General features: G+C 45.2%; 2 protein-coding genes and 1 long non-coding RNA gene across 4 annotated transcripts in view; 1 reads left to right on the top strand and 2 right to left on the bottom strand.

Annotated features, from left to right (window-relative positions):
- Window positions 1–25,477, bottom strand: part of reck (reversion-inducing-cysteine-rich protein with kazal motifs) — a 187,806-nt gene that overhangs the window by 57,466 nt on the left and 104,863 nt on the right. For both annotated transcript variants that reach the window (XM_036125404.1, XM_036125403.1), the window contains exons 11-14: window positions 23,495–23,707; window positions 18,978–19,114; window positions 3,357–3,500; window positions 3,097–3,285 (exon numbers count right to left, since the gene is read on the bottom strand). In XM_036125404.1, the coding sequence (XP_035981297.1) occupies window positions 3,097–3,285; window positions 3,357–3,500; window positions 18,978–19,114; window positions 23,495–23,707 (683 nt within the window). The remainder of the gene's footprint in view (window positions 1–3,096; window positions 3,286–3,356; window positions 3,501–18,977; window positions 19,115–23,494; window positions 23,708–25,477) is intronic.
- Window positions 3,452–4,794, top strand: LOC118556883. Its single transcript, XR_004927448.1, has 3 exons — window positions 3,452–3,541; window positions 4,059–4,174; window positions 4,272–4,794. It is a non-coding gene; the product is annotated as an uncharacterized LOC118556883 (long non-coding RNA).
- Window positions 11,288–13,379, bottom strand: LOC118556864. The gene is made up of 2 exons (XM_036125409.1): window positions 11,578–13,379; window positions 11,288–11,537 (listed from the first exon to the last, which is right to left on the bottom strand). The coding sequence occupies exons 1-2, from the start codon at window positions 12,948–12,950 to the stop codon at window positions 11,489–11,491; spliced, it is 1,422 nt and encodes a 473-aa protein (XP_035981302.1). The 5' UTR covers window positions 12,951–13,379; the 3' UTR covers window positions 11,288–11,488.

Genomic DNA, 25,477 nt, shown 5'->3' with positions numbered 1-25,477 from the left:
GATGTGCACCCCCAGGAACTTGGTGCTGCTGACCACCTTCACAGCTGAGCTGTTGATGAGCAGTGGAGCGTGGTGCGGCCGGTTCTTCCTGATGTTGACGATGATCTCCTTCGTCTTCTCCACGTTCAGGATCGGGCTATTGTCTCTGCACCAGCCCACCAACTGCTCAAACTCCTCTCTGTAGTCCTAGTCGTTGTCGTCTCTGATCAGGCCCACCACCGTTGTGTCGTCTGCAAACTTCACGATGTGGTGGTGAACCTGGGGACGCAGTTGTGTGTCAACAGAGTGAACAGCAGGGGGCTCAGGACTCAGCCTGTGCTGAGGGTGATGACATCAGAGGTGTTCTGTCCGACCCAGACTGACTGAGGTCTGTTGGTGAGGAAGTCTAGCAGCCAGTTGCGAAGGGGTGTGCTGAAGCCCAGATGTTTCAGTTTTCCCACCAGGTGCTGTGGGATGATGGTGTTGAACGCTAAACTGAAGTCCAGGAACAGCATCCGTACGTGCGTGTTCTTCTCCTCCAGGTGTGTCAGGGTCAGGTGAAGAGCGGAGGAGATGGCGTCCTCAGTGGAGCGGTTCCGCCGGTAGGCAAACTGGAATGGGTCGAGTGTTGGGGGGAGACTGGAAACGATGTGTTGTTTCACCAGCCTTTCAAAGCACTTTATCATGATTGGAGTCAGTGCAACAGGCCGGTGGTCATTGAAGCAGGTGGCTTGAGGTTTCTTTGGCACCGAAATGATGGAGGCCGACTTAAAGCTTGCTGGTACTGTGGCTTGGTCCAGCGAGGTGTTAAAAATGTCTGTGAGAACACCAGCCAGCTGACCTGCACACTCCTTGAGCACCCGCCCAGGTATGTTGTCGGGACGTGGAGCCTTCTGCGGGTTTACTCTCCTCAAAGTCTTCCATACGTCGGCGGTGTCAAGGCGGAGCACCTCCTCTACCTGATGGGGAACAGCCTTCACTGCTGGAGTGTTGTTTAGTGCCTCAAACCTCCCAAAGAAGTTATTTAGTCCATTTAGGAAGTCAGCATACCTTTCGACAAGCTCCTGGTGTTGCTGGTGTCATGGAAAAGCTCCTGGATTTTCTTAGTGTGGTTCCGCTTCGGTAACCTGATGGCACGGTTCAAGTTGGCTCTCGCTGTCCTCAGTGCCTCCTTGTCACTAGACTTGAAGGCTGAGTTCCGTGCTTTTAGCGCTTGACGGACCTCCTCAGTAATCCTGAGGAGGTCTTACCCGAGCCAATTGTTGGTTGGCTTGAGTGATGATGGTCTTTGTGGTGCTGACGTCCTCAATGCATTTGTTAATGTAGGCTGACACAGTCATGGCGTACTCATCAACGTTGATCTTGTTGTCATATGTTGCTGCAGATTTGAACATGTCCCAGTCAGAGCACTCAAAACAGTCCTGGACTGCCTCCATGGCTCCCTCAGTCCACACTCTCACCTGCCTCACTGTAGGTTTAGCTCTGATCAGCAGGGGCCTGTATGCAGGGACTAGCATCACAGAGATGTGGTCTGAAGAGCCGAGGTGGGGGCGGGGGGCTGCCCTGAATGCGCATTAAAACATTTGTGTAAACTAAGTCTAGAGTGTTCTCGCCCCGAGTTGCAAAATCCACGTGTTGGTAGAACTGAGGGAGAACAGTTTTCATATTTGCCTGGTTAAAATCCCCAGCAATGATGAAAACACCCTCTGTGTGTGCAGATTGCAGCTCAGAGATAGTCATATAGAGAACACTCATAGCCTCTTTTGTATTAGCGCTGGGAGGCACGTAAACCGCTGTGATGATAACAACAGTAAACTCTCTAGGCAAGTAAAATGGTCTGCAGCTAACAATCAGGGTCTTGATGTCCGGAGAGCAAAAACTTGTGACTATTCTAGCATTTTTACACCGGTTGTTATTGATGTAAACGCAGAGTCCGCCTCCACGGGTCTTACCGCTCAGTTCTTTGTTTCTCTCGGCGCGGAAAGTAGCTAGCCCCTCCAGGCTAACGGCATGGTCTGAGATTGATGAGTTAAGCCATGTCTCCGTCAGGATCAGAGCGCAGCATTCTCTAAACTCCCTCTTTGCAGAGAGTTCGAGTTGTAGACCGTCAATTTTGTTATCCAGTGAGCGGACATTGGAGAGAAGGATGGATGGGAGCAGCGATCTGAAGGGGTTAGCCTTTAGCTTGGCTGCTAAACCCCCGCGACAGCCGTGTTTCTTCAGCTGGCTGCATCGCTTTCGCTTGGCCCTACTCCGGTGTGAGCTGCTCGGCGAGTCCGCTGCACCGTAGGCCTCTGGGACTCGTTCCAGGAGGACTCCGAAGCCGCGTAAACAATCGAGCGTTGTAGTGGTTACGAGTTCAAAAACACTACATGGCCGTAACTCCAGCAGGCGCTGGTGGTCATGTACCGATCGGCTGGATAGATGAATAATTTCTAGCCAGTTTGGCGGCATTTTTTATGAAAAATGTCTACCAGTGGTCGGAGCTGTATGCCTAGCCGCTGCCCTAGAGCGCAGCCGGAAGTGATAATGACACGCAGTGTTTCAAATCGGAGCAATATATACACAACTTATAACAGCCTGCCACTGAGAAATGCACATGCAATAAATGTTTTATTCATTGTTCCTTTAAACAGCAATAAGTAAGAAATTTACAGTAAAATTAATCAAAATCATTTTCATTTGTCACCCGATAGGCCTCTACCAGCTTTGCACATCTAGTGACTGAAAATTTTGCCCATTCTTCTATGCAAAACAGCTCAGGCTCAGTCAGATTGGATGGAGCGCATTTGTGAACAGCAGTTTTCAGATCTTGCCACGGATCTCGATTAGGCTTAGGTCTGGACTTTGACTGGGCCATTCTAACACTTGTCTTTATTTTGCAGGAAAACATTCCAACCATGTGACTCAAAATCATGGACAAGAGTCTCTTACAACAAAGTGGAAGAAGTAACACAAAATGGGCTTACACCTAACGACAGAATGTTTAGTTTTTATTTAGCTTTGTTAAAGCCCCAAAGACAATCATTGATTGAAAGTAACTTGTATTAAATCAATTTAAACCATTGTTTTAAGCCTTTTGGATGCACTTGTATAGTGAATAAAGACATCTCTCACTCTTTCGTTGCCCCTCTACTATGCAGCCCTTTTCCATTTCCATACAGGGGATCTCCACACAGTTCTCCAGTCGGCCACTTGGGCCACAGCTGCACATCTCGTGGCAACCAGCAGTGCCGTCACCTGTTGGGACTTGGATAAGAGCGTCCTGCTGCACCAGAAATTCGGAAGCCTCACCCATTTTACAACCTGAAAACAGACTAAGATCTCAGATGTGGAACTCAGCCTTAGCCAGTAAACTCAGCAGGAGTTCAACCTACCTGGCACACAACGATATGCCTGGCAGTTGATCTCATCAAGGCATCCCTTTCTGTTGACCTGGCATAAGTGGTTGCTTGGACATGGATTAGGGTTGCATGGATGGAGGATCTCCTCAACTATGGTGTTGTCAAGTGAACTGGGTGCTGGAGGGATGAAAAACCGGCATCAATTCATGACAACATAGGTACAAAAAGAGCTGGAAAGCTACATGCCTGTTATATTTCCTTTAAAACAAATTACATGGTTAATCAAAACGAATATATATTTTTTCAGCTGTGGCATGGTCACATATAGTTGTCTGGCTTTACAAGTCATATTCTACAACAGTACAGATATAAGCATTTTGTAACTTTGACGCTAATGACTTATGGCTTAACTTTACTGCTTTCTCAATCCAACAGAAAAACAACAAAACTACATTATATGCATGCCCTTTTCAGGACGGGTCTATGAGAAAAACAGAAGCAAATTTTTCGCTCAGAAAGCTTTTGATACCTATCCAGGAGTCTTTGTCAATTCTGGCAGCTCGCACTTGAGTTTTGTTGTATAAAGAAAAAGCACTGTATGCACAACAATGGAATCGTGCAATTCACGCGATGTGTGCACCCCACGTCTTTTGCCAATATTTCCTCCTCATGTTGCTACAACAAGCATGCCATATCTACAATCCCGTTTACTTGGTTTTCCTCTGCATCCCACAGTAACAGCAAAGTCTCTGATGGTGGTAGAGAGGCCATGACATTCAGCTCTAAATAAGAAGTCTGCGCAAAGTTGGAAAAATAAAGAAGAGGTGTGCATGGCATCACCCAAAAAACAGGTAGGCTACTATCAGCATCACTCTGAAACTCTCTGAAACTCAGTTCCTCCCGGGCATCGGGAGGAACGTCTATGCCAGCTTTGTTTTGCTTTCTCAGCGGACTCCAGACAGAGCCGGTTCCAAGCAACGCAAACAAACGCAAGCAAAAAGACCCACTCTCCCATACTGAGGAAAACCTGCTCTAATCGTGACTGCAACCAGGTCAGAGGCTGTCTGGAGGAACTATGAGCCTCCGATCCTGACCCCGCTTCTCCAAGCTGCCCAACCACTGTTAGAAAAATGTAAATGTAATCATTTTATTTTTATCAAGCTACAGGCATTTGGTTTGTTTTAAGAGTTTGCTTTCAGGAAGGTTCTGTTGTTTTTAACCTTAGATAAGGGAGAGCAAATGGTTTTCCCAGATAAGGAATGTCTCCATTATCCAACTTTGCATGTAGCTGGTGATTTGATTATCACCCACAATGAAACTTGCTCCCTTCTTTGTTTTCCAACCCCCATGTTGTAAACTCAAGACTGTGATTAAATCCTCCTGACCCCATGTGATGTGTGACAATAAAGACAAGGGGGCAGAGGCAGTCCGGGGCAGTCGAACTCAAGCTTGTGAAAGAACAGGTCTCATGCTCCTGGTTCTTCTCCCCTCTTCCTTGGTGAAGAGTAAAAACTTGCGTTTGTGTTTGGTTTTCTTTCCAGGATAAAGAGGTTATTTATCATAACCCTATCAACCACGCTGTCGGTTAGCTCATAGCTGCAGAGCCGTAGGCTAGCCTGCTGCTAAACAGACCAACGATTTTCCCTGCTTTTCAGTGCTCCTTCCTTGGATGGTGTGGATATTAATACTGGCCTGCTCCTGCTTATCTCTGAAGGCCTGTCTTACCGCGGTTTAAGATTTGGCAGTAAAGGAGAAATTAGGGCTGGACGATAATTCAATAACAATATATACTGATCGATAGACGTGTGGCGCGATAGGAAAAAAAGGGTCGATAAACGTTCGATAGAGACAGTTTTCCTTCCTTCCTTTCAGCCTATCATATTAGTTGATGCTACAGTCACTACTTCCTCTCGACCAATCGTAATCGCGGACCCAGGCATGCCGTCACAAAGCGGCGCCCTCTCAAACCACAACACAGAGCACGTGAATATGTTGCAGCAAGGAGGAAACGGTCCCAAAACGGGGTTTTACTAGTTCGCCAGTCTGACAGAAATAAACCACAGTGATTTGTAAAACTTGCAAGGAACCGGTAAAAACAAAGTCTGGTAACGAAGCCAACTTGTTTCATCACGTAAGCCGCTCACACCCGCAGCAGCGCGAGCTGTGTCAGCCCTGCCGCCGCTCCGCGTTGTCTTCGTAGGAATCCTCTGGAAGTTCTTCCAAAACAAAGTAGGTATAGCAGCTAAACTGGGCTCCCTTCTTTGTGATAAAATGAAAAAGCGTCCAAGCGGCATAAGGACATCACGCATGCAGTAACATGCTTAATAGTGATGGATATGCTGCTGTTGTCTGCAGTTGAAAAACCTGGCTTCAAACAATTACTTGCCACTCTTGATCCGCGATATAAAGTTCCGCGATATAAAGTTTTTCTCTAACAGTGCTCCGTAAATTGTGCAACTAGTGCATGGAATCAGTGCAAAATGAGCTGCAGTCTCCGTCTTCCCACGCCACAACCTCGGACCTCAGCCCTGCGTCAGCCTCTCAATTATGAAACTTGAGAAGTAACTAGTGTACTTTTCCCACCTAGATAGGCTATTTTATTTATTTATTTGGTACATTTATTTTGGTCATTTTACTGGTCACTTTAGTTTATTCTTTGTCAGTATTTAATAACATAACTCAGGTCTCTTAAGTTATTTTTCTTTAAAAAAAATCTGTTATGGTTAAAAAAGTTGGTTAAATAAAGATTTAGTTGGAATTCTGTGATTGTGTGCTTTATGAAAATTACATAATTTAGCAATATCATAAAATGTCCAGGCAGAGCTGCACATAAAATATGGTTTTAAATATTTTCAATAATTATTGATATCGATCAATATAAATTTTTTTTATCGATAAGCTTTTTTTCTATATTGTCCAGCCTTAGGAGAAACAATTATCAGACGCAAACATTTAAAATATTCATATTTAATTTGTTTGGAATTCCAAACAGACAAAAATTACAAGCTCATTGTTACCCACGTCCTTCTCCCAGGCATTGCAGTTTTTTGTCTAATCTAAGGTTCGCAAAGACATACTTTTATCACACTAACTAATCCCTCCTGGTTAGTTTGGGGGAGGGGGGGGGGGGTAGACCGTGAGGTTCCAATCGTGAACTACTCTCAAAACAAAGAGGCTTTTCTTCAGTCAGTAAATCTTGATTTAGTACTAAAACCTGTCCTATCAGGGGTCAAGCCAAATGACCTCAACAGCCATAAACCAGCTCTCAACACATCCTGCAAGCTGCTTTCTGCCTAAAAGGAGCGACCCAGTTTAGAGCCCAGGAGTTCCTTTTATTATTCTCCATACAAATGCCTGATTAATATAACAGTTAATTTTAGTTTCTCAACAATGGCCAAAGTGGACTGTTGCTCCAAAGTGACAACACTGGCACGGCTTCCTTCAAAACGGGCTCTTTAATAAATGCCGTGAAAACTACAAAAATAAAGACAAGCTTTAGAAATGGATACATTTACAGACAGTCAGGTGACACATACTGTAACAAAGTTACCTCGTGACCGCCTGCCACTTCGGAGGTCTTTAATAGATTAATTCTTCTTTGTCCACTCTAAATTAAATATTAAGTAATTAAAACACCATAACCAATAAATTTACAAAATATTACAAACATAAATACAATACCTTTACAGCTACAGCAAATACGAGACTGCTACTCTTTCCCAGATTTCTGCTCCTTCTCTCATGCAAATCTCGCTACCTTTCTTATATACGCAAATCTCGCGATAACTTTCAACAAATAGTTTCAAAAGAAATAAAATACAATAATTTTACATAAACCTCAAAATTTGAACTAAACAACTTAAAATACATAATCTGAAATAAACATAAATTTTTCCAAGAAATAAATCATTTCACTGTCACTTACATGGACTGAACTCACATGAGGAACCGACAGGTTGGACAGAGAGACCCAAAGGGAGAGGTTAAATGGTTAATTTGGAAATGTTGTGTAATAGGGTGACCAGACGTCCCCGATTTCTGGGGACTGTCCCTGTTTTGGACCACCTGACCCCGGCTAAAGCCGTCCCCGGAAATGTCCCCGATTTTACCGAGGGGGAAAATGTTGTGTGTAGACTGTTATTACGGTAGAGCTGTTGCGCGCAGAAACAGGTGTTACGGTAGCTGGTTGTACTGGTGATAATATAAACATGAGGAATAGAGCGAACCACTAGATGGCGGTAATAATCCTTTTGGATGTCAGCTGCCATTAAAACTTTAGGTTAAGGATTTAACCCCGGTTCTCTGAAACATGAGTGAGGTATCTCACTATGGGACACGACCCCAGCGCTGTCCCCCAGAAGCTCTATTACACTACGCCAGTCCTGACTGGCCAGCAAAAATGACGTCGGCTCCAGGAGGAGGTACTTCCTCCCTCTATAAAAGCTGACGTCATGCAAGCGATCTTCAGTCTCATAAGCACACCTCTTCCTCGCTCCAGGCAAGGAGGGTGATCTGGTGAGATACCTCACTCATGTTTCAGAGAACCGGGGTTAAATCCTTAACCTAAAGTTCTCTTTCAACATTCGTTTCGGTATCTCACTATGGGATATGGCGACTCCCGTATTGCCAGATAAGCTTACTCGAAGACCAAAAGATGCATGCTGCAGTCATTTAAATGTGGATCCCACACCCAAAACCGCGTGAGCCAGATTTGGTGCTGTGACATCCAGTCTATAGAACCTAGTGAAGGTGTGAGGGGTTGCCCAGCTGGCAGCATCACATACGTCCTCCAAAGGTATACCCTGAAACAGTGCCCAGGATGAGGCCATGCCACGAGTAGAATGGGCTCGCAGACCTGCAGGTGGTGTCAGGCCTTTACTCTGATAGGCCATAGTTATAGCTCCGACTATCCAATGGGAAAGGCGCTGCTTAGTTAGGGGCTTCCCTTTATGTGGTAAAGCCCATGACACAAACAGCTGTTCAGATTTGCGAAAACTAGCTGTTTTCTCCACATAGATCTGAAGAGCTCGCACAGGGCAGAGCGTATGCAGCCGTTCATGCTCCTGAGAGGAGAATGGTGGAGGGCAGAAAGCCATCAGCTCCAAAGGACGACATGGTAGAGTCGGGTTAAAGACCTTTGGCATATAAGCCGGATTGGGTTTCAATGAAACCTTAAGATTTCGTTCAGTAAACCGCATGCAGGAAGGGTTTACTGAAAAAGCTTGAATGTCGCTAACACGTTTGGCAGAAACCAATGCGACTAACAAAGCTGTCTTAAAAGAAAGCACTTTAAGCTCAGCCTGCTCCAAAGGTTCGAAAGGTGCGTGTGACAAAGCATCAAGCACCGTCGGCAAATCCCATGAAGGGGTGAGGCTTTTGGACACTGGCCGGAGCCGTCGTGCACCCTTCATGAACTGGCACACCAGAGGATGTTGTCCCACTGTTTTGTCTCCAAAACCTACATGGCAAGCCGAAATAGCTGCCAAATAGACTTTGACAGTGGAAAAGGCCAAGCCTTTGTCCAGCAGCTCTTGTAAAAATGTCAGAATAACTGACACAGGGCTCTGCATTGCTCTGAGCATGTTGTTTTCGCACCAACTCTCAAAAGCACGCCATTTTCCCTCATATGCGCTACGAGTTGAAACTGCTCTTGCGCTCTGAATTGTGTCAATGACGTTCTGGGGGAGCCCGCCAGCTGCCAAATTTAGCCTCTCACAGGCCAGGCCCATAGAGCCAGGCGTTCTGGGTGAGGATGAAATATCTCTCCGCGCGCCTGCGTTAGCAGATCTCTGCGGAGGGGGAGCTGCCATGGTTCGCCCTGCAGTAGCTGGAAAATCTCTGCCAACCAGTGCTTCCCCAGCCAGCGGGGAGCTACCAGGATGAGCGAATGTTTCCTCTCTCGCACCCTGGCGAGGGTAGGAATAATCAGTTCCAGCGGTGGAAAAGCATACAAGAGCACCGGAGGCCACTCGTGTGCTAGAGCATCCAGCCCCAGCGGAGCGCCCTCCTCGGTCAGGGAGAAAAACCTCAGACACTGAGTGTTCTCCTCTAATGCAAAGAGGTCCACCTCCGCCTGACCGTACCGCTGCCATATTTGGGTTATGACCTCGCTGTGGAGTTTCCACTCCTTGAAGCGGGGGCTGCCCCTCGACAGCAGGTCTGCACCCCTGTTCATCACACCTGGCACATGAGTGGCTCTCAGTGACAGGAGGCATGAGCTGGTCCAGACTATCAGTCTGTGTGCCAGCATGTGTAAGTGATGTGAGCGCAGGCCTCCTTGCCTGTTGATGTATGCAACCACCGTTGTATTGTCTGTTCTGACCAAAACATGGTGCCCTCTGATAAAGGGCAGAAAATGTCTCAGAGCCAGTATAACAGCTAGGAGCTCCAGACAGTTTATGTGAGCTGTCCGTGTTTGTGAGCTCCAGACACCGTTTACCATCATGCCCTCGTGTGTGGCTCCCCAGCCAGTCAACGAGGCGTCCGTGGTCACAACCTTCCGTGTTAGGATGGTTCCCATGGCGACACCAGCGTTCAGGAATGTGGGGTGTTTCCACGGACTCAGAGCGAGTGCGCATGTCCCAGAAACGACCACCTTCCGGTGGGCATGGCGTGTTGGGCTCAAATTGAGCGATGCCACCCACCGTTGAAACGGTCGCATGTGCAGACGGCCGAGTGTGATGACCGATAGTGCTGATGCCATCAGACCCAGCAGTCTGTGGCACAGTCTGAATTTCACGAGCGCGCCTCTGCGGAAAGCTGCCAGACAAGTCTGGAACGCTTTCAATCGTTCTGCTGAGAGGCGTGCTCTGAATTCCTCTGAATTTAGGGACATCCCAATGAAGGTTATTGTTTGTACTGGGGTTAGGATACTCTTCTCCCAGTTTATTGTGAAACCCAGAGCCGCCAGATGTGATATCAGCATCTCGGCGTGCGTCATAAGTTCCCCTGGAGACTGAGCTGCGATCAGCCAGTCGTCTATATACATGGCCAGACGTATTCCCTTTTCCCTCAGAGGTGCGACTGCTGCCTCGGTGCATTTCACAAACACGCGCGGGCTCAGTGACAGGCCAAAGGGAAGTACGAGATATTCGTACGTCTTCTCCTGGAAGGCAAATCTGAGGTACTTTCTGTGAGGGGGATATATAGGGATGTGAAAATATGCGTCTTTCAAATCTATGGAGATGAACCAATCTCCTCGACGCACAAACCTTAATAGAGCTGCGTGTGTCAGCATCCTGAACGTATACTGCCTCAGATATGCGTTCAGCGCTCGCAGATCTAAAATCGGTCGCAGCCCCCCGCCTTTTTTCGGTACGAGAAAATATCTGGAGTAAAAGCCGTCTCTGCTTTGCTCCTGCGGGACCAGCCGAATTGCGTTTTTGTTCTGCAGAGATATTATCTCCTCTTGCAGAATGCGTGCGCGTTCTCCCCGCGCATATGACTGTATTATGCCTTTGAACCGGGGAGGGGCTGTTACAAACTGGAGCCTGTATCCTCTGGATACGGTCTTTAGCACCCAATCTGATGCCCCGCACGCTCGCCACAGCTGGATTTTTCTCGATAGAGGGCTGGGAAGTGCTTCCGTGTGAGCACTGTTCAGTGCTGGCTGCGCAAGCTGGTGCTGCTCCCGGTCTGCTCCCTCTTCCACAGAGAGAGCTGCCGAGTGTGCCAAAGGTGGGGCAAGAGCTCCCCCTGTTGGCCTCATGTGCAGCTGCACGGCCCCGTTCTGTCCCAATGTCATTTCTGACATTTTTATGTTTTTTTGTTTTGGCTGCGCCCTCGGCACTTGACCTGGTTGCGCGCCTGGTAACAATTTTATTGAGTTTATCATGCAGGGAGATATTTGTGTTTTCAAACACTGGCATGTGTTTGTGCACTGGTGTGTGCTTTCTAGCAACTGCTCTGGCTCCACTGAGCTCTGGCTGTGCGTGAGTTTTCTCCGCTTGCTTCGGCTTCTGAACTGTGAGCTCCAACGCTGGCTCTGCAGGCCGTTTGAATTGCCCTGAACGTGGCTTTACAAACTCGAACTGGGACAGAACGTTTCCCGGTGGGAGGGGAGCAGGTGTCTGGCAGTGCCCGCTCTCCCATCCCGAGGCTAGCTTCCTAGGTAGCCCGCCTCTTTTTCTTCGCGCTCGCGGTGGCCGGAGGTTTGGTTCCCGAAGTCACCGGTGGCGCGAAGGGCTTTCGTCCCCATGCACCTTTGAGCTCGGTCTGCTTTCCCTGGCCGTGGTCCGGTGGTTGCGGCTGAGGTTGGCGCTTAGGGATGCGGTAGACCGGTCGAGCCGCCGCCTGAGCAAACGTCTGACGAGGTGCCGCGGGGGGAGGAGGCTGCGCTCTTCTGGGCAGGCAGAGTTGCAGCGCTTCACCTTCTCTCTTCTTCTCCTCACAACGTTTTTGCATCGCTGCAACGGTGGGGCCGAATAAACCCTTCGGGTCCACCGGAGTGTCGAGGAGGTGATTCTTTTCTCTTTGAGACAGACTAGACAGATTCAACCATCTAGCTCTCTCCTGAGTGACCATCAGAGCCATCGCTCTCCCTGAGGCCTGGACAGCGTTTCTATGGAGACGCAGGCAGAGGTCTGTCACCACGCACAACTCGTCCCACAGATCTGCGGTCGGTGCACCCGTCATCTGCTCCTGTAGTTCTGCTTGATAAGCGAGGAGAAGTGATGAGGCGTTCAGGGCTTTAACCGATGTTGCTACTGCTTTGTAGCTTTTTTCGTTTAAAGCTGACTGAAACGAATCGGCCTTGAACGGGAGGGTTGGTCCTGCCGCTGTCATGGTCGATTTCTGCGAGGGGTGCAGGTGGGATGCCAGCTGAGGTTCAACAGGGGGCAGACGGAGGAAACCGCTGTCTTCCATGCCGGTCCAGTCCAGCGCCGACCCTCCCAGAACGGGGTTCTTGGCGGTGAGCGGGTTAGTCCAGGACCGGGTTGCTTCCTCAAGGCACTCTGGGAAAACCGGCAGCAGTTGTCTGGCGGAAGATTTGGCTTTTGGAAGCCTTTTCCCCTCATACCGAGACGTGGTGGTCTCGGTCGGGGTTTCCGGCCATTCAATGCCCAGCTTTGCAGCTGCTCTTCTGCAGACATCGTGCAAATCTGATGCAGTCGGGTTTGGGGGGCCGCTGCAGTGGGCTTCACCAGCTTCCGTTGGCTTTGCAGCCGACGGGATGGAGAATGCCTCGCCGTCCTGCTCGTAGTCGTCCGACCCGAGACTAACGGATTCCACCTCGGAGTCAGATTCTGCACCAGCAAAATTACTGAACGCCGGGGGGTCGGCTTCGTCTTCCTCCATATCAAGAAGGGGTGCGACAGCATCAAGTTGGTCACCCCAACTGACTTGAGTTAACGGGGGCTCTCCCTCATCAGTCACGGCAAGAACCGGTGCGGGGGGGTTGGATACCCCCAGCACAGGGTCCGCCTCTGACAAGCTAGCTTGGCGTGCTAGCCTGCGCCGACGAGTTTTAACGGAGAGCCGTGCACAGTGTTCGCAGCTCGCTGGCGACGCTAACCCGTCTTGGGCATGTTGCGGCCCAAGACACGAAGCGCAGACAGAATGGGTATCTGCCCCAGCAATGAGGTTGCCACATGTGCATGCTCTAGCCGGTAGTTTGGGTCTGTCCATGGTGAGTACAGGTCCAAGCTTCGCGACTATTAGCTTCGTTTAAAACCAAAGCAAAAGGGGCGCAGTTAGTTTGGAGACTAGCTGCAGTTGCTGCTGTTTGGTGACAGACCAGCGGTAGAAGAACTCAGTACAACCAAGCACAGCTATTGAGAAGCGTTCGGCGACCGAGTTGTTAGCTCGCTCTGTGAACAGTTAAGCTAGCTCAATAGTACCGTATTAGCTGTCTGAGAGTTGCTTCTGGGAGCGAGAAGAGGTGTTAGACTGAAGATCGCTTGCATGACGTCAGCTTTTATAGAGGGAGGAAGTACCTCCTCCTGGAGCCGACGTCACTTTTGCTGGCCAGTCAGGACTGGCGTAGTGTAATAGAGCTTCTGGGGGACAGCGCTGGGGTCGTGTCCCATAGTGAGATACCGAAACGAATGTTGAAAGAGAACACGAAGAAGAAGAAGAAGAGCGCACCACTTTTAAAACAGAAGAAGAAAGTTCGTTGTCATACCGGTGGCAACTGATGGGGAGCTGCTTTGTCTTGGTAAGTGTGTTAATCGATTAATTTTATGTGGATCAGGCTGTTCCTGTGATAAATGTTTGGTTCGTGTCCAGGTTAAAAAAATAATCAACAAAAAGTAAGACAAGACCACGAGTTGCTGCTCGCCTGAGTAAAAGACACTTAGATAAAAATGTAAGGCACTAATCTGGTACGCTGGTTCTCCAGGGATCAACAAGGGTTCGTCTAAAGATGTTTTAGAACTGATTGGTGACTTTTAGTTTATATTTCAGATAGTTATTATAAGTTGTTTTGCTGATTAATGGTTGTGATTTATGAGCATAGACTTCCAGGCTTAGGTTTAGCTTTTGTACTGCTCAGTTTGGATATATGAAAGTTCCTCATGAAAAAATAGGAGCCAGTAACAGGAGAACTGAATGAGACAAGATCTGCATGATGGAGTAAGAGAAAAACTGGAACATCTTCTGACAGACCACCTCTGATGTCATCACCCTCAGCCAGGCTCCCCTCAGGGCTGCGTCCGCAGCACCCTGCTGTTTACTCTGATGACACACGACTGCACCCCAAGGTTCACCCCCAATCACATCATGATATTCGCAGATGACACAAACTCATCTACAGCTCAGCTGTGGAGGTGGTTAGCAGCACCAAATTCCACATCACGGACAACCTCACCTGGTCTGTAAACACCACATCTGGTGAGGAGGGCACAGAAGCGCTTGTACTTCCTGCGGAGGATGAGGAGAGCCCAACTGCCCCCGCCCATCCTCACAACCCTCTACACAAGTACCATAGAGAGCATTCTGACCAGCTGTCTCTCTGTGTGGTGTGGAGGCGGCAGCGCCTCCGACTGGTGGAAAATGAGGAGAGTGGTGGGGACAGCAGAAGGGATCATCGGGGCTCCTCTTCCCTCCATTAAGGACATTTCATCCCAGCGCTGCATGTCCCGAGCCCATATCATCAGAGACCCCTCAAACCCCCACCATGAACTGTTCCCGATAAATATATATATATATATATATATATATATATATATATATATATATATATATATATATATATATATATATATATATATTAGGGCTGGGCAACAATTAAAATATTTAATCGCGATTAATCGCATAATTTGCCTGATTAATCATGATTAATCGCATTGTATTTACAAACTCCAAGAATGAATTCAAAAGTAGTGTAAAGAGCTCTTTTATTTTAATGTTCTGCTGCCATATGAACAAAAGTGTTGTAACATTTGTAGCACTTATCAGTAACACATATTTAGTGTAAAGCTCAACTTAAACATGTAAAACAAAAAATAGCAATAATAATAAATTAAAGCTTATTGCCACTGACAGGGAATTCTCTTTATGTGGAAAAAAATCTACCAAAAACAGGCAATTTCTGAGGTAACCGCAGGTAACCGCATTACCATTTTAAGTTCAATACCAAATTTTTACTTGGCAGTGGTTACAACTAACTTGTTTCTGTCATATTTGTTGCTGGAAGAACTTTAAACTGAAATGCTTGCTAACTCGATATGCTTGCATGTTTATTTCCACGTTAACACACGTTTTTTTTGTTGCTTTCTCGCGTGCATATAGTGAATGGCAGGGGAAAAACAGGCAAAAACACATGGATACTTTGAAACGAGAAGCGACTTCACTGACGGCGTCGATGCAGACCCCGCTCCGCTCCGCACAAAACTTGTTCCAGCCGCCAACTCACAGCCTCGCCTAAGCAAATTCCTGCGGGAAACACCGCCTTCCCCATGTCGGCTTTGTTTTTTTCCGGCCAGCACCTTTCTTCCTCTTTGAATCCGAGGCGGGCTGACAGCGAGGTTATTGGCGCATTATCGCCACCTACTGTTCTGATTCAAACCCCTACAACGCAGCAACAGATTTTCACAAAATAAAAGCATGTGAGCAACATGCGTTAATGCACGTTAAAGAAAATATCGTCGCTAATAGTCTAATTAATTAACGCGAAATTAACGCATTAACTTGCACAGCCCTAATATATATATATATATATATATATATATATATATATATATATATATATATATATATATATATGTGTGTGTAATGAATGTTCTTCATTTACAGTGACCTTTAAACCATTAATGCTTTTACTCCTTTTCATGACAACTCATAATATATGAATTACATGTTTCCCGTAACTTATTACTTTTTATTCTAAGTTCAACCAAGATATTCTCTTCTTATCCTTGTAGCTTGTAGTGTTAAATAAGACTAAAATCATTTAATTTGAATCAAGGTATGCAGATGTTGATAGATATATCTATCTATCAGTGACGTGCGGTAGGGTTCATAGCTAGTGAAGCACTGACGTCATCAGTCACATTTACAAATATATACACTCTACAGAGTAGACTCATTGCAAAGTGCTGAAGGAGACTGGTTGAGCCAAATCAATTAACCAAGAGACAAATTATTGTCATTTGATTGGTAACAGTTTATTAGTTGTGATGGATTTCTGCATTTGTAACACATTCAAAAACTATAACCTACATTACGCACATTTCATTACAAAAACAAAATATGAATAATTATCGCCGTCTTACCTCTACTTAGAAATGAAGTTCAGCTGTGCTCTTTCTGAACAAAAATATCGGTCACTTTCTGGTAAAAGTTATTTTTATCTTCTTCAGTTTTAAAAGTCTCTCACTTTAAAGAGCTCACTGCCAGGGAGGAAAGCCTTCCTTGACTTGTCCCGTTCCAGCAGTATGTTTAGAGTCTTTTTAGTGCTTTACTTGTTTAGCAAAACTCGCTAATAATACATCCGTAACTTGCTTTGACTCTACTATTTGGGGATCAGGAGCGGTGCCCCTTGAGCGCCCCCTGCCTAGAGGCCAAGGAACTGCCGGCCTCACCTACAACCAGCTCTTTGGCTTTTATGATTGCCCAGCAGCACATGAAAACACACAGTTTAATGACCAAAACACAATTCGTAATACACATATATTAAATTGTGGAAAATCAGTTCATAAGTGTTTGAACAATTGAATTTATGATCTAGAGATAGGAAGATGCATTGACGGAATGGAAGTCAGCGCAGTTAACATGGGATTGCGCAATCCCAGGGGAGGCCAAGATCGCTGGCTTGGTGGCGCTTCACTATCAAGCGCCACCAAGGATTTACGTTAAAAAACTTTCTCCACAGACAGCCACAGCCATGGGCTAAATGTTTGTATTTACTGTTTTTTTTCTTTTCCTCATGTCACTCTCTCCTTTGGAGGCGGCAGAGCTCTTTGGGCTCCACAAAACTGAAAAGCTCTGCTAACCACCCTTGACCCCTCCACTCCCACCCCAACCACTTTGCCCCAATCCAGAGTCACAGTTCTAGTTTTCTATTAATAACACTATTGATGTATTAATTTTTTTTAATCTTTAGGTTATACTAAAAGTATGGAGAGGCACATTCCTGGCTTTTACACTTTTTGTTGTTTAAATATTAATAAATATGTAAAAAATAAATGAAACCATTACTGTCCTCGTTTCCTAATTTCATCTCGATGAAACCCATGAGCAAGAAATGTGCCCAGATTTGATTTCAGAAATCTGGTCACCTTACTGTGTAATGCGTTGTATGGGTTTTAATCAATGAAAGAGCTAAAGGAGATAGCTCATTGCTAGCATTCGGCACCATGTCATTGTTGAGTGTGTTTTTATGGTTATAACAAAAGTTATCTCCACAGGGGTTTCATACATTGATGGGATATAAATGTTTATGTTATCCGGCCACTCATTATAACTAAAATAAAAGCCGAAGCTTTTAAAGTCAGCGCCGAAAATCTGATAGCCAAAATGCTATTTAGCTCCTGGTTACATACGGTTCCGGACTTTCAAAAGGAGCTTGTTTTAAAGCATAAAGCTTCTTGGCTTCGCTTTACTGTCGTTCGATAGTGCTATGAGCCTTATTCACGCATTAATATTGAATATTAATGTCTGTTTAAAGGGATTTTGGATTAACTTTAAGAGTAACCGATTTTAACCGATCGCCGCAGCGCTCCCTAGCGCCCGGAGGTAGAATTGCATTAATAAAATCAGCGGTTCATAAAGTTTAAATGATTTTACAGAGCAAACCATTCTTTAAAACATTATTTCCTCAAAGTAATGTTTTCTGTAATTTGGGATTTGCATTGTGAATGGGTTGAAACAAATACCAAATGTTGTTCTGAATTAGAGAAGCTAATTTAACCTCAATTCACATTCTTTAAGATGGACTTTGGTTCTTTATCAAATAACGTTTTGTTTACTCAGGATTCGCATTGTGAATGGATTGAAAACATGCCAAATGTTCGAAATTACTTAAAGTAATTTAACTCTATTCCATGCTCTTTGGATCAGATCTGCAGTGAACGGGATTCACGCAATTATTCTGATTATGATCAACAACTTTGTTTTGTCTTATTTGTTTTTACATGTAAATAGTTCCTTGGCTTAGCTTCTTTATATCTTCATTTTGCTTAGTAGTTTAGTTAAGTTTCACTAGCCAAGTAGAGAGGATTTGTTAATCGAAATATAGTGTTAATTCAGATAAACAGCATTATATAGTGATGTTCTCTGCATGTTCATTTTATTTCTGTTTTTAAGTTCTTAACTTGAAGAAGTTGTCACTCCTTTATGCTACATGTGTGCAGAGTTTGCTGTTAAAAGATCGCTAGTGCTCAAATTCATCCCTTTCAACCATTGTCCTGATACCAGCTTAAGAGCTGATCATCACCAGACAAAACTTGACAGAGAGTTATTTATGAAACACTAAATAACTTTAAACAGTGTATCTGCACAACACCTGTTTAATGGCAGTGAAATGCTTTTTTCCCCCAGATGAACCTCTTAATGTCAGTTATACATTTCTAGGATGTTGCAGTATTCAGAAAATATTCTGGAGGCCTTCTGGCCAACAGCTGATGCCTGGCATCCTAAACTGGGTCATGAACTGCACAATGGGTAAAAACACAGCAGCAAATCAACAACAGAAAGGTTTATGTAAAAAAGAGAATAAAATGTTGCAGTGACCCAGACATGTAGTTCAGTCGTCAACCCGATCTCAATGAGTTGAAACAGTTCAATAAAGAAAATAGTGATACAGAAAACAGCTAATTCAAGTTGTTGCCTTTAAAGGTGCTGCTTAATTTCCCCTTGACTGTATTTGGATTGACGTGATTGCCCTTATTTCCATAACAGGATAGCAAAATGGACTGAAGTGGTGACTGACAGACTATTCTCAACCACCATCACAACACAGACTAAAATACAAAATATCCTTCTTTCTTATGAACAAACATAATCAATTTGACAACAGATAATTCGACTCCCAAAGAACCGAGTTAATCCAATATTGCTGGTACTTTCCCTGTAACTATTGGCTGGAAAAAAAAAATTGCTAAAGCTCATATGTATGTTCAGTACCTCACAAGGTGCCAAGAATAACTCCTTCCAAACACTGAAGTGGACTGTTTGGTTCCCTCTAAAGATAAGGTTTGATGTACAGCAACTCACTGAGATATCTGTGGAGGGGGATGCAGCGTTCCGGGTCATCGACGGGAGACAGCACCTCACAGAGCCTCTCGGGGGTTTGTCCTCCATGAAATCGTTTCTTGTCCCCACACTTGGTCAGAATGTCCACACAATCTGACCTGAGAACAGAAGAGAAAATTCAGAGAAAAGGACAAGTGGATTAAAATTGGATATTCAGATTGCTCAATGAAAAAAATAAAAAATTACTGGTAAAAGTGCCTTACTTTACAAAGGAATAAAAAAAATAACTTAAAGTGCAGAAATACACATTAAAATCAAAACAACTGATTTTAAAACTTACTGATACCAAGAGATAAATGAATGTAGAATGTCTGCCTTTTATGAGCGTGGGAAGACTCTATGCAAATCGTTTTGTTTAAAATAATTCCATGTAACACAGAGCAAAGACATTTTTAACCTTAAAAAGTATCTTATGGTTAACTTGGTTTTACAAAGCAGCTATACATTTTGAACCAATGTCACCTAAACCACACACAGCTTTATCATTTATTTCTAAATGACAAACTGGCCTAGCACGTGTGAGTTAAAAAAACCCTCAGAAGATGGGCATCTTGCTCTGCTCGAGTTCTTTGTTGAGGAGGAGTTTACAGAAACGTCAGCCAACCACTGGCTTATTTTCTCCCTGTACCCTTCCCCCTTCACCTCAGAGTGGCTTTGACCCAACTTAGTACGCAAACGTTGTTTCGTCTCAACCTGACCTCTTCAGCCACACGGTTTATAAACATGGAAGGAAAAGGTCTAATGTAGAGAGTCTCAATCAGCTTTTAGATACAGTAAAACATTTTTTCCTGCATTCCAGCAGTAGACTCAGACCTGAAACCAATCTGTAACAGAGCACCCTGCCAGCTGTGCAAACAGACACAGGTGTCCAAACTATTCATAAAAACAGCGTCCTAAAGACTGGTTTCAAACTAAATCCAGCTAAGAGCTCTTTAAATGGGCTTATTAATAACCATAGAAGGAGCACAGCAAAAACAAACTGATATTCATGCCAGTGATCGCTGGGACAGAAGGAGAGTGTGTGGTATAAGAAAATTATAAAAGTGAAAATTAGCATGTGTCCTTTGCTATAAAGCCCCTAACAAATTCTGGTGCAACCAATCATCCCCAGAAGTTGTATCATTAGTGAAATGTGGTCCACCTGTGTGCAGTTTAGGTGTCACATGACCTGCCAGCTAGAGGCATCATATCATGAAGTCTATGTCATAGTTTGAGTTCGGTCTAGTGTTAGTTTTAGGTTCTTTCCTAGTTTTAGATTCTGTCATAGGTTTAGGTTCTGTTTTAGTTTGTGTTTGTCTTGATTTGTTTTGAAACTGTTTTAGTTAACCTGTTTTCACCAGCCAGTTATTCAGTGAGCTCAGTTCACATCTCAGTCACCATCCTATCTGTTTGCCTGTCACTCCCCTTCACCAGTCACCATCCAATCAGTTTCGGTTTACTTTCAGTCACCACCCTTCCTCTGATTAATTCCACCTGTTCCTAATAATTAGTTTCCTACTCTGTTCACCTGTTCACTGCTCAATTTATACCTGCCTCCCTCCTTCATTCTCTGCCAGATAAAACTAGCCATTTCGGTAAGTCTTATCCAGCATATTCTGTTCTGATTGCCTGTTGCTCCTGACCCAATATGCCTCTAGTTACCTGAGCCAGCCTGTTCCCTGTAAAACCTGTTTTACAGGTCAAGGACAAAGTTTTTGAGAAGTACAAGTCACGGTGGGATTAGACAAAATAATGGATGTTACACTGTAACTACGGTTCTGTGAATTCCTGGATGACTGCTAGTGGCAGTTGACAAAGTGTATATGTCTCCAAGCACTCGACGCAGGTTGAGATTGAATGTAAACAAAGTCACGCACGAGACACGTAGTCCACGTGGGCATGCGTCTATAAATAGCATGTGGAAGGCTACGTTCGGTCTCCTTTGATTTCCTTGTTCAGTTCAGAGTGACCAGTGTGACTGGGAGTCATCCAGGTAATGGAGCTTAAGCGAAAATTCAAACTGAAGAAACTCTATTGCCTACCTCCATCAGAGACTCATCCGCCTCCGACGCAAGCCAATCAGCTTTGAACTGCTCCTCCTCGAAGCCAATCGGCATCCTGGGTTCATCTTAAAAGAACTCCACATCCTTGTCTCGGCCTTCTCCTCAGCGAGCAAGCGGTGGCTGCGCGTGTCTGGTCTGGACTCTGATGACCGGATTCAACCCACCTCCATCCCCTTCTCCACCATCGTGGCAAGCTCCGCCTGGCTGTCCTACGGTCCTCCTTCAACCTCGACCCTATCAGAGTGTAATTCCTCTTGGACTCTTATGGAATTCCCAGTCACTCCTTAAAACGGTCCGGCAGAAGACCACCATTTTGAACCTGATTCTGCCAGAAGTTTCTTCCCAAAGGGGAGTTTTTACTCTCCACAGTCGCTTCATGCTTGCTCATCATGGACAGTTCATGCAAACCTGTGTTTATCCAAGTTGGACATCTAGCTCAAACAGTCCATTCCAACAGTCCAACAGTCCACTCCATCACCAGTTTCAGGCCCGAGGGGGGGGGGGGGGGGGGGGATATACCTATACCTATACCCTATTCTCATACGCTTGCTTATGCATATTGAAGTATAATTCAGCGTGAATTTTTCCTGCCGAGGTCTGAGCGCCAAACTCATAAAATATTGTATCAATAAAATTCTTCTAATTGCCTTTTTCTTTCTTTGTGAGTTTTTCAGATTGAATTCACTGAATGTAACTTCTATTCTGTTTCCTTCTTTCGTGAGGCAGTTACAAAGTGGATGACTCATGCCAGCCTCTCCGGGCCCGTCCAAGTCCCGCAAGGTGGAGCCTGTTCCACCCTGGGCTGACATCAAGCTCCCGTCACAGCCCAGCTCTGCTGGCCAAACTCTATAAAGGTGGCAGCCCAAAACTGACGCCATGGGTCTCGTTAATCACATCTCCTTCGTTGTGGAGCAGGGGGTCCAATAGCCAAACTGCGACCACCCCAACCTTCAGGGGCCTGGCTGGACAGCTGACGGTGCTTCAGTGCCCTCTTGACCTCCGATCCAAACAGCCAGCCTGGGAGCACCAGCAGCCTCTGCAAGCTCTGCCTATAGTCATTCGAGATCGGGGCCTGTGCCAACCAGACCTGACATCGGGCAACCACCTGAGTGGACAAAAAGGGGACCTAGCTCCCTGGACATAAATTCAAAGGCCTGAAGGGCTGCGTCATTTGTATCGCCTAGTGCTGCTCCTGCCGTGCATGCCTACAGCATCTGGGACTGCAGCAGGAGAATCCAGAGTGAATTGTCTATACGTGCCATACGAGCTGCAATATTGTAGGCTCAGCACAAAAGATTGTCCAACACCCGATAATTGGGCCTCATCTGGGGAACGAACCAGCGTTGCGATGCAGTGTTCCACAGGGGGCATGCGGTCCAGACCATGATCCCTACCATGGTGGGAGAGGCAAAAGTGGGACCTCGAATGGAGGAGCCGCTGGAGCCCGGCGAAAAAAAGGGTTTTCCGGTGGGCTGCCACTGCATCGTCCAGACCGACCCTGGCCAAGGCTGTCAAAATAATTGACAGCCTTGATGGGAATGACCCATCATTTCCTTGCACCCCTGGGGATCATTACAGAGATCCCGTTATCCTCCAGATCCTCCCATTCCCAGGCTGATGCTTGGAAGACAGTTGTGGGGTCTGGAGCCCCTCAAAGAGTCCACTTCCCACTGAGGTGGGCGCTCCAGCCGAGGCCTCTTCCTCTATGGACGCCTCACATGGTGCCACAACAAATCTGCCAAGAGACGGCCGCCCACCAGAAATCACAGACAGGGGAAAGAAGGGCAGTAATCAGAGAGGCAGCACAGAGACCATAGGTCACCCTGATGGAGCTGCAGAGCTCCACAGCAGAGACTGTAGGATCTGTCCATAGGATCACAATAAACTGTACCCTCCATACAGCTGGCCTTTATGGAAGAGTGGCCAGAAAAAAGACATGACTTGTGTGTTAAAAAGTGTTAAAAATAAGAAGGCTTGCCAAAAGGCACATGGACAACTCCCCAAATGTACTGAGGAAGGAGCTCTGGTCAAAATTTTTAACTAAACTGGCATGCTTCTTTTATGTATTTATTTTTCTTATAACGGATTCTTTATAGAAGGGCCTTTAGACATTTATTTTATTTTATTTTTTATTGTGAATATAATGTGGCATGCTTCTTTTATTGTATTTATTTTTCTTACAATGGAATTTTTTTGTGTTTTTATGTGTGAATGTAGTGTGACAGCCATGGTATGGACTATGTAGCAGCCAGACACTGTGCCCAAGACTAATTTCCTTTAGGACAATAAAGTTCATCATCATCTTCAAAAAGAATACAGCTCAGTATAAAACACCAAGGACCCCCCCCCCCCCCCCAAAATATTTAATCTGCTAATAAACTGGAACAATTTTAATTTTTATCTGTTTTCTGATGTGTTCATGATTAGTGGACCTACTTGCATATGACACTCCCTCTGGATTTGCTGTGGCATGGCTTGATCTGCAGTGAGCAGGCCACAGCCTTCCACATGTCCGGTAGACACTTCCTGATATCCAGAACAGGGATGTTCATAAAGGGCATCTTGATCGTCCCATTGGACCACAGCTTGATGTCGTTCATGGCACCTTGGTCTGACTGCATGTTACAGCTGCGGAACAACTCTGTGGGCCTATTAATAAAACACACAAACAAAAGTTACTTCTCAGTGAGTAGAAAGGTATGTTAAAATATGAAAAGCTATTTTAAAAAGGTATGTAGATTTGCAAATTACATCTAAAATGCAAGACTACTGGAACTATTTACACCAAATGAGTAATTTTTTGCTATAAAGCACAGCTCTACATTTGGAAAAACACAAACATGTACCAACTTTCTGGCTGGTGTGCATGATTTGGGCTGATTTTGCAGCCACGGGACCAGGGCATCTTGCACTCACCAAGTCGGCCATGAAGTTCTTCATATATAAAATACTCTAGACCCAAATGGGAGACTATCGGTCAGTTAGGTAAAGCAAGACCCAACTAGCTCATCAACACGACAAGAATCCAAGATTGGGGCTGCAAGATGGTAGGACATCTTGCAGCCATATCCCAATGTGGGACACATATCCCACATTGGGTTATGTGTAGGTAAATTATGTTAGTTAATATCTATTACTCATTAGAAATGATTAGATACACTGTATTGCCAAAAGTTTCACTTGTCTACCGTCACACATGTATGTATGACCTTGAGTAACATTGTGTTCTTAATCCACAAAGTTTAAGATGACGTCGGCCACACCGACCACAGTTATAACAGCTTCAACTGCTCTGGAACAGCTGTTCACAAGGTTTAGAGGTGTGTTTATAGAAATCTTTGTATACTCATCCAGAAGCACTTGTGAAGTCAGACACTTATACACACATACTTAGGAGGTCTGTAGCTACCGACTGCAAAAGGTTGCCGACATTGCCGCAAGACCCCACTATGTGATTTTACATTGACTACCACTTTGTGGCTAATGTTTCCAATTGTTTTAATTTTGTTATTATACCATTAACTATTGATTATTAATGTTTATTGGTGAAGAAATTTCATAACTGGTCTTACTGTACAGATGGCGTTCCATCATATTATCACGCTGTAATTCACTGAGCTAATTAATGGTGCAACCAATTAATTACACGTGTTTCAGGCCAGCTTGCCTTGGTGATGGATTTTATACACCTGTGGTCATGAAAGGGACTGGGTTGAATGCCTTTGGCAATACTTTGTTTATTATTAGCATGAAAAGCATGCTAATATATGCAGATATTGCATTACACACACTAATGTAGCAGTAAGGATTGTGGTTTAATATACTTTGTAGCTTTATCTCAAGCACAGCAAATCTACAGCAATATTAACAAAACATGAAGGAAGTAAGGTGCTATAATTGACTAAACTTCAGAGTTTAACCTTTTTGCCATGAATAGAAGCAATATTGTAAAGAGCAATGGGCAAACACACACACACACACACACACACACACACACACACACACACACACACACACACACACACACACACACACACACACACACACACAAGGTTAATTGGCTTCTCCAAATTGTCGTTAGGTGTGAGTGTGTGCGCGGATGGTTGTTTGTCCTGTTTGTCTCTCTGTGTTGCCCTGCGACAGACTGGCGACCTGTCCAGGGTGTATACCGCCTCTCGCCCAGTGAATGCTGGAGATAGGCACCAGCAACCCCGCGACCCCATGAGGGATTAAGCGGTTTGGAAAATGGATGGATGGATATATGTAGTTTAAAAAAGTAAGTAGAGTGCTCATAATAGGGTGTTTACGTTCTTCAAAATAATATTTTGTTTTTCCCCTATAATGTCTTATTGGTGGATTTTGTCCGAAGTGAGTCAGCTAATTGGTAGTTTAAGAAGGAAAACTTTTGGGTGTGGTCTC

This window comes from Fundulus heteroclitus, chromosome 21 (assembly GCF_011125445.2).
Source record: "Fundulus heteroclitus isolate FHET01 chromosome 21, MU-UCD_Fhet_4.1, whole genome shotgun sequence".
In the NCBI taxonomy this organism is placed as follows: domain Eukaryota; kingdom Metazoa; phylum Chordata; class Actinopteri; order Cyprinodontiformes; family Fundulidae; genus Fundulus; species Fundulus heteroclitus.
This window is presented reverse-complemented; position numbering and strand designations above follow the sequence as displayed.